At 34.5% G+C, this 9,371-nt stretch overlaps 1 protein-coding gene across 1 annotated transcript; it reads right to left on the bottom strand.

The window, feature by feature from the left end:
* Positions 1-2,085: 2,085 nt before the first annotated feature.
* Positions 2,086-5,325, bottom strand: LOC143610154 (zinc finger A20 and AN1 domain-containing stress-associated protein 4-like). Its single transcript, XM_077084713.1, has 2 exons — positions 5,194-5,325; positions 2,086-2,889 (listed from the first exon to the last, which is right to left on the bottom strand). The coding sequence occupies exon 2, from the start codon at positions 2,887-2,889 to the stop codon at positions 2,377-2,379; it is 513 nt and encodes a 170-aa protein (XP_076940828.1). The 5' UTR covers positions 5,194-5,325; the 3' UTR covers positions 2,086-2,376.
* Between the last annotated feature and the right edge of the window lie 4,046 nt (positions 5,326-9,371).

Raw genomic sequence — 9,371 nt, 5'->3', positions numbered from 1 at the left:
ATAACATTAAAATTACCAACAAGTTCTTAGGGTATCGCATCACACATGACGGGCACACTCATAATCCTAATTCCAATCACAATCGCAATCGCAAGATGAATATGAACAAGGTAAGAACGAACACTATATGTTTTCATTCATTATTATTATTATTATAAATATTGTTTTAATCATTTGTTGTGTTTAGAATTAGAGGAACCAAAAAATTGGTTTTAACCGGCGGCTGCAAAGATATAGCAGACCATTCAAAATCGGGTTTTATGCTCCTGGGACTACACCTCAGCGTATTCCATATCATATATATTTGTTGATTAAGGAAGCAGCTGATCTCAAGGAAAGAGGCTTATATTCATTCTTAGTTGATAAAAAACTTAGTTTCTTTTATGACTACTTCTATTCTCATCTGCTAGTTGGCTGGAAATAGTAAGTTTTTATCTTATGTACAATTCATTAATCCTTATTATTATCATTAGCACCATTGGATTTAAATAATCCTAACTAGTCCCGGCTAATGAAACAAAATGTGTGCTCGCCCTCTCATCTTTTATGAGTATTGGTGGCCGATATGTTAAAAGGTGGGACCGCCAACACATATTTCGTTAGTTAGGTCTGGTGTCGGTCAATTGCCAATATTTGGGATTATTTGAATCCAATTCTCCTTATAATAATAATTATTATTGCTTTGAATGTTTCACAGCGACAAGGACAATGCGGCCTCCCATATTGCCAACTGCGGCACCTCTCTGCCTAAATACGATATTTCAGGCTATACCTATCGCTGCAACCCGACTAATGATGAGTTTTAGTTTGACACCCAGCTCTCTGTCATCCATGTTTTTGAGCTTATGAGAGTTATTCACTCACGGAAGACGCCTACTCCTAACGCGTTTATTGGCTGGGATGAGCCTCTTGTGTCGTTCTATTGTAAACTATGTACCTGTTTTAGCATCGATTATCTGCATCTAGAGGCTGCTTCCGAGGACGATGTGCTTTTGATGGCTCGCCGGTCGGTACTTGTTCTTTATAGTATAATATGCGGATTCATGCTAGTTTTCTGTTGACTAATATTGTGTTTTTGGGGAGAACAGTAAGGGCAGGACACCATTTCCGGGTGGATACATGAGTGGAGACATGCCATATTTGAAGTGGGTTGAGAAGATCTCGTCGAACAAGCATGTGAGGGCAAAATGTTATATATCAATGTCATGATCAACAAATTAAAAAATAATTAATTTATTATTTGGTTTGGCTACAAGAATTCCATGTTTAAAGCGCACGAAGCTTAGCAGCAACGACGAGGCTTTTGCACCCTCGAAGGAAGAGATTTTGGAGATCCTACGCTTTGTTATTTCTCACGGAGGTTACCTCCTCAGACCATGCGTATCAGATATCATTCTACTGTAAAAAGTGCTCCTACTTTGGTGTTGATTATAAGCATTTGGAGGCTGATGCTTAGTTTGCAGCAGATTACAACTTCACCATGGTTATTTTCTTTCTTTCTTTCTATGGAAAAAACGGATTTTATTTATTCACAATGTCCTATGATATATTTGTGATAGTAACGAAAAACTCTATTTAAATCTCATGTTGATTGAGATCATGTGATACAAGGGACATGCAGTTTTGTTTTGTTAACCAGATGTCTTAAATTATTGTACATGACTAATTGTTTAAAATACCCTAAATGAACTCTAACTTACCAGAAAGAGAAGGAAGAATCGAACAGTAACAGGAGAAGAATCGAACACCAAGAAGGCTGTCATTCTCGTTTGGGTTAATGGAGTTCAAGTAGAACGGTTGGTTTTTTCCAAGTTTGGACGTTGGTACTGTAACACTATGTTTCCGAGTTTCATTTAAAGGAGGAAAGGAAAAGAAAATGAGAGATGGAAATTTTCAATTAATTTTTCCATGGACATTACAGCCAATTACACCCCTCGGAAATTAAGGGGCATGTGCCAAGTATCATTGTACTCATGAGGCTCTTAATCAAAATGTTATGGTAACTTTTAACGTGATTTTAAATGTTGAATTTCAGTCTACTACCATAAGATATATCTAAGATAACGAGACTATTAATGCGAACAAATTACAGATTTAACACAGCAAGATCCATCCATGCATGCAATACATTTTAAGACAAACAAACACACTATGACAATGCAACCAAACCAAACCAACCCTACCAATCAACAAGTAGAATAAGTATGTCCATAACGCGAGCAAAGTGCCCCGTCTTCATAACTTTCTAAATCGGATTTCCAAACAGACAGGACACCTAAATTGGCAACTTCACAAAGCAGATGATATAAAAACCTTTTTTGAGTAATAGTAGTAACCATTTTCATACTTCCACTACCTTTGACCAGACCCCTTCCATCATATCTTATCAAGCTTTTCCGCTTTGACCACCGGGTTCGCCTTAGCAATCGCGTCACGACCCGCACCTCTGTAGTCAAACGGGCACTCATGTTTGTCAGAGTAACGATGAGCAGAGCAGAAAAGATTACCACATTTGCAGTTGAAGCCTGTTAAACCAACACGTTTGCGACAGATGGAGCATCGGTTGGGGCCCACTTTCACCACAGGGACTTGGGATGATGAGTCAGCAGAACATGCTTGAACTGGGACCACATTCAACTCCACTGGCGCTGCTGATTGAGTGGCGGCGGGCTTGATGACATCAGCAGCCACCTCATCCTTACCTGAACCACTGCCATTGATGATGTCATCAATGGATGAGGCTGCAAGTTTGGCGTTTTCTTGTTTGAGTATCATCTCTCGGTGGCATTTGGAGCACATGTTCATGGTGGCTGCACTCCCAAAAAAACCGCAGTTGTTGATGCATAGGATGGGGCCCTCGGGAGCCGCGGTCTCTTTGGTTGATTCCATCTGTCAATTTTTATGTACAATATTAATCGAGCAAAAAACTAGAAATAATTATCATCGATCTTTTTACCATGTCAACAGCCTATTTAAGAGATGTTTGGATTGCGTTTTAAAAATAAAACAGAATAACGAATAATAAAATGCTTATTTTGCAAATTCTGATAACTTAATGACTTCAAAGTGAACCAAAAAGTAATCAGATTTGGATAAAAATACTCTCAAAAACACATTTGACAGTACAAAACTTGGAAACCCAGATAAAATATTGTAACTATAGATGGACATAACAATGTAATAAGAAATTCCAGAATCAGAAAGAAAAAATAAAACAAAATTCTTCATGTTGGAGATCTTGTGGTGATTAAATGAACCGTAGCACGTAGTATGATGCAGCAGTTGAATGAAGATATGGATTGCAAAAATTAACGGAGAGCAAATAAGGAATGTGTGTATGTTTGTGACTGCGTGCACGTGTATGTGCGTGTGCAAGCTTTGGCGCAGTGTGTATATATGTACAAAAACAATAATAAAAAACAGTGGAGCGCGCAAAAACTCTCCATGTGTGTGTGTTCACATATATGCATAATGCATGTGTATACAAATGAATTGATATACACATACATTAACTGGGACAGAGTTCAGAGCCAAAGAGAAGAGAAAATAAGTAATAATATCTTGAGAAGAAGGTTCCTGTTTTGACTTTGGTTGTTTCCATTAAGAATAGATACAAAGATCTTTAAAAACAAACGACCGTAACCCTTTATCCATCTTTAATTAGAAAGAAAGATTAGATTAGATTAGATTATATTAAGCCAAGAACAAGCATATATCAATCAAGTATATACTGAATCAGCAACTGAAACAAATTAATCAAGGTAAACTTTTTCAAAATAAGATACAGTAAGTTAGTTCTTGCATGTTTAAAGTACGGTAAAGAGCAAATTTTAAAAAGATTTCCATATTTGTTCACGGCTAGTTATATTGTGTAGTTCTTGGTGCGCAATATTGGAAACAAGTGAGTATGATATATGCGAAGTTTAAATTATTATAAAACTGTGATAAAATGTTGGATATCATGCCCTTAATCTTACGTACCTCTTAAACAATGAATCAAACAGCTAGACAAACCTAACACAAATATATTCAAATACAAATCAAACAACTTGATAATTATAACTAGTTAGACCAAACCAAACTTTATCAGCTATGGGTAAACCAAGAGGCCGAAGATAAAGTTTGGTTTGGCTCTACATAGTTATAGTTATAAGCTGCTACAATTGCAATTAGATTTAAACGGATTATGTTCATCTAGTTGTCTAATTAATTGTTATTAGAAGTACATAATATTGAAGGCCTGATTTTCAACAGTTTGAAAACAAATTATTGTAACTTACACTTTGCATATATCAGAGAATAGACTCACCGGCTCTCTATATTGTACCACGAACTAAACATATTAACTAGTCATGAGCAGATATGAAAGTTGCAAAACTTGCGCATTATCATATTAACAAGTACGCATATTAGGTTCTATCGATTGTGTATCGAACAGAAACGTTTCCCAAAAACAAAAAACTCAAATAATGTAAAATTAAGAAACTTTTACAAATTTCACAATTGATATTTAGATTGAAGTGTTCGACAAGAGTTTTGAAGCAAATTCCATCGTAAAAAGAATGCAACAATTAAAAGATTCATCTGGTTACGCTAAATATATAAATTCGTCGGTTTTAAACGCTTCAAAACTTTATCGAACCCTTAAACGGGGATATAAAAATCATAAAGTTTCAAATTTGTCCACCTATATGATTCAAATTACACATTACAATTCAATTTCAATCTTCAAAAACTAAAAACCAAAAAAAAAAAAAAAAAACTGAAGCAATCAAACAGTCAGAACAAAACCAATACTACCGCAGATATATAATCAAATACAATGAAAAAACCCCATGTATCCATCATCACACACATAATTCTACATGCTATCCATCCTTCCAAATTACGCCCATCATATCATACAGATCGTATACAGACTTCACATCAATCACAAATAGACACCAAAACCAGAATAATAACTCATCAATTACACAGAATTCAACCAAATTAAACGAAACCCTAATTATCACGAAACTGAATTCAAAACACATCTAATCTAAAAATCAACAACCGAGAATTACATCGATCACAATTACAAAACGTAACAGATGCAAACTAAACGTAAACAGAATCATACCGATCTCGAATTCTCGATATAACGAAATTGAATCAATAAGGATGAAATTAAAGGTGTAAGGAGATGAATTGGACCTGTAATTGGATGAATTAGGCGATGAAGGAAGCAATCGAAGAGAGAATTTGATGGGTGTTTGAAAAATGGGGATGAATGAAGCAATAATAATAATAATAATAATAATAATTGTGATCGATGAGTCGGTCGAGACCTATTTAAGACTTGCTTGGTTTCTTCTTGCCAACGAAACAAATACAAAACGCTTATTATTTATTTATTTATTTATTTATTTTCTTCTCCTAACCACTACTTAGTTACGGTTTTGCCATTGGCTTCTTATCTTAACAATGATATTTTTTATCAACAATTTGGAATTTGAATAAAGGGATTTATTTATAGAAATATCTATGTGAGGACATAATAAGGGTATACTTAAATTCGGTTTCGTTCGGTTCGATTCGGTTTAATGAATTCAGTTTGGTTTATAATATTTGGTGGTGGTGACTATAGAAAATACTTTTTTTTGTTTTGATCATCGATTAAATATGCACAATGGTTCAATTGACCGATTGACGATTTCGTTTCTAGGCTTTGTCTTAATCATGTATGTTTTAATTTGAGTGGATCTAACCCTTCAACTTAACTTGCCTAGATTGCCTAAATATGGCCAGCCCAGAGAATAGTTGTTGCTAAGGGACTGTTGTCGAGAAATCTTCTTAAAAAGCGTATATATAAAAGGAAATTTTATATCTACATCTATAACTTTTATATTTAGAGTGACTGATAAGCCTGTTTGTATGTATATAGGCTCTGTTTTTATAACTATAAAGTTCATTCTTCAGATAGACCGTTTTTAGGCTCTAGTAGTAATTAAACCCGTAATATATTTGGGTAAACTAGACGGTTATTGTTGATCTTTAAATTTATTTTTTATATATGTACAAGCGTATTTTATACTCGTTTAAGACACTCGAAATATCATAAATGGTGTTGCGCGTAGTTCAATTACAATTCAAATGTTAAGATACAATCATAGTTTGTTATAATTTACTTTTATTGTTTGTGTTTTCTATGAAATAAGATAACTGTCAGAACTTACTTATTAATTGTTTCATATTCATATTATTATCGTTTTTAACTAATACATTTTTGCCTAGTCGTCCTCCTACCAAAAGTTTATAGATAGACCACTAGTTTTAATGTATATTTGGGTTTTAATAGAAATAAAAGATTTGAAAATTCTAACATATGGCATGATATTTTGCAATTTGAAAAATATGAAAGAATTGAAACATAGTCACTCCTTTGGTTGCCAAATTTAAGAAAAAAACAAGATATTCGGTTCGAATTCTTTACTTCAATATGTTGGATCGATTAGATTGAGTTACTTTGATTTGTCTTTACTTCAAAATAGCTTACTAAATCGAGGTGTAGACGTTTCCTTCATGTTGTGCTCTTGTTGCTCGATACATCTGGAGGCTATGGATCATTTTTTTTCTTTTTTTGGAGAATGTGAGGTTGCAATCGAGATTTGATTAGATGTGACTAGTTATTTAAGCGCAACAATCTTATTAGATGTCTCGAGTTTTGGTAAAGAAAAAAAGGGGCAAATTGTTGAAGTTGTAATCATGATAACTTTTTGGATGATTGAAGGAATGTTTTCTCTTTGAGGCTGGATAAGTATGATTATCTTTTAGATGATATTGTTAAATTTTCAATACTCTAGTACATATTATAAAGATATAATAGGTTCCATAGATTGGTTAAAAAAAACATGTTACTAGTGATGTATTGCTGGTTCGTTATCCCCTTTAGCTCCTTGCTGGCTGGGGGTTTTATAAAATCTTAACGATGGAAAAAACTTCTATCTTTTTTAATTATGGATCTTTGTAACCCAAAACCAGATTAAACGTTAGGGTTATCAAAAAAAGGCATATAATTACACAATCAGTTATTCGTAGTCTTCCACTTTGTCGTTACAGTGTTCATACGCATCCCTAATATATGTGTGTAAATTAGCTATCTTAATACTAATAATAGAATTACTAGTGATAAATGCGAAAATGACATCTCTAACTATTAAATCGGTTGAACCAAAATGCCTTTGATCGGTTAGGTCGAGAACATTGACAAGCTTAGTTTGCAGAAACATTAAATCAACGTTACCAGCCACATGAACAATTTGTGGCTTGAGGTTGAATTCGTTAATGACATAGTATTCAGTGGTAAACATGACTGGATTATTTAGTTAGATGATGAGGGACCATAAACCTAACCATGCAACGCAATCTAGGTAGTTGATGAGGGACCATGAGCCTAACCATGTAGCGCAATCGCCATTAGAAAAGGGGCAATGTTTAAAAACACTTCCATGTCTTTAGTTGTCCCATATATGTTAGAAAACAAATGGTCCGACATCAATTGAGGCATATGATGTTGCCCAAAGTTATTACCAACATGTGGTTGAAGTTAGTGGGATATTAGAGCAAGCTATCTTTATATTAGCCTTTAAAATTAAAATTTTGTGACACGATAACATGTCTCCAAGTTGCATATATTCATTTATTGCATGTGGCATGGACTAGATGAACAAGCTTTCTAACTCCCCATGAGTTATTTAGCATGTTATAGTGTGCTGATTCCAAAGGGGATATTACAACAACTTTAACGAGTTTCATTCATGGTTGCCATGACCAAGATTTCATTTGAAATTGTTTTCTGTAATTAATATTGATTGCTTGAATTGTCCAACCCAAACATGACCTATATATATTAGTTTGTGTAACCAGCATGCACCTGAAATCACCGCAGTACACCTATAACCACAGTAATTAGCATTGACTACTTGAATTGTTCAACCCAAACATGGCATATATACATTTATTTTTGTAAAAAACACCAACTCTAGCCTACATACACCTACCTAAAATCATGTAACCGCAATGACCAAACTAACTCATTTATCTAAAAGTGTCAAACATGTTGATGAGGTTGATGAATAGTAATCAAGTTATAAATGTATCAGCTGACCAGGTGGATGTAATAAATGGGTTATAACAGGCTTGTGGATTGGTATGCAAGATCCTTCAAAAAGTTCATAGTATTGTCACTAACATCAAAGATCAATCATGAGATTAATAAAAAGAGTAAACAGTTCAAACATGATAATATTAATGGCCAATAACATTCATAGGGATTAAGGTTACTAAACTAGGTTATTAAGGGCATGTATTTGTAGGTGTTAAAAGTCATTGAATCGGCTTGAATCGATTTGTCTGTTAATTTAATCACAATCTTATGCCTAAGAGATCGATACTATCCACCTTGATAAAGTTGGTGATAAATCTTGATATCAACATTTGCAGTCTTAATAACTTTGGTTCAATTGATTTAAGCTTGATTCCTTGGTTTTAATAGGCACTTGATCAAGTTTGTGATGAATCTTATTATCATCATATGGGGTCCCAAGGGCTTTTGACTTAAATGATTTACGCTGAATCCTTGGTTTTAAAAGGCATGTGTGAAGCTACTGTACTTCCAGATCAAAGTTGATCATAGCTTGGGTCTTTATAAGATTTATATGCAAGGAAATGAAAGAGAGACAAGTTCCGGTTGTATATAATCCTTACTTGGTTATACATGAGCAAACCTCATGCACCTAATGTGCACCCCTTATTTGGTTTACAAAAGCGCGTCTGATGGTCCTGCGCTTTAGACAACGTAAGGTTCTATAATAGCTCAGCTAAAATGAACATTGCTCTAAAACGAGTTGATAATGAAGCAAACATGCTAGACTTGCAACTTATGTCAATGGTGTTTAGAGAAAGTGGTAGGAGCTATACTGGAAAAGTGGTGTCCTAAAGGGAAAGTGGGTCCCAGCGTAACCCTAGTCAGGTCAAACTCAGTGACATTGGAAAGAATGTTAACACTAGTAGAAAACTTTATTGGATATACAGCAACACCACAACTACGAACACGATGCAAGAAAACTCAAATGTTCTCGAAACTAACAAGAAAGATGAAACCTATTTTATGAGATTTTAATGATATTGAACTAAACGATGAGATTTTAATGATATTGAACTAAACGTACGTTGACGTGAAAAAAAATACGACAAGTATAGGTAACTAGCTGTATGCGCATGCATATTGAGTCTAGAGAAAGGTCACCACGTCGAGTCAACCCTAGGCATGCACCTTGTGGGCTTTTGACCACATAGGCGAGGTTAAAAAAGAAATAGTGACAGATTGATGG

The sequence above is a fragment of the Bidens hawaiensis genome, unplaced genomic scaffold, assembly GCF_021521415.1.
Source record: "Bidens hawaiensis isolate Kalapana, Puna unplaced genomic scaffold, B.hawaiensis_p1.1 tig00024436_1, whole genome shotgun sequence".
Classification (NCBI taxonomy): domain Eukaryota; kingdom Viridiplantae; phylum Streptophyta; class Magnoliopsida; order Asterales; family Asteraceae; genus Bidens; species Bidens hawaiensis.
Note: the sequence above shows the minus strand (reverse complement) of the source record. Positions and strands in the feature narration are given on the sequence as shown.

Bases quoted from the DNA above. Each gene is read 5' to 3' on its own strand.
- LOC143610154 (XM_077084713.1), bottom strand. From the start codon at position 2,889: ATGGAATCAACCAAAGAGACCGCGGCTCCCGAGGGCCCCATCCTATGC.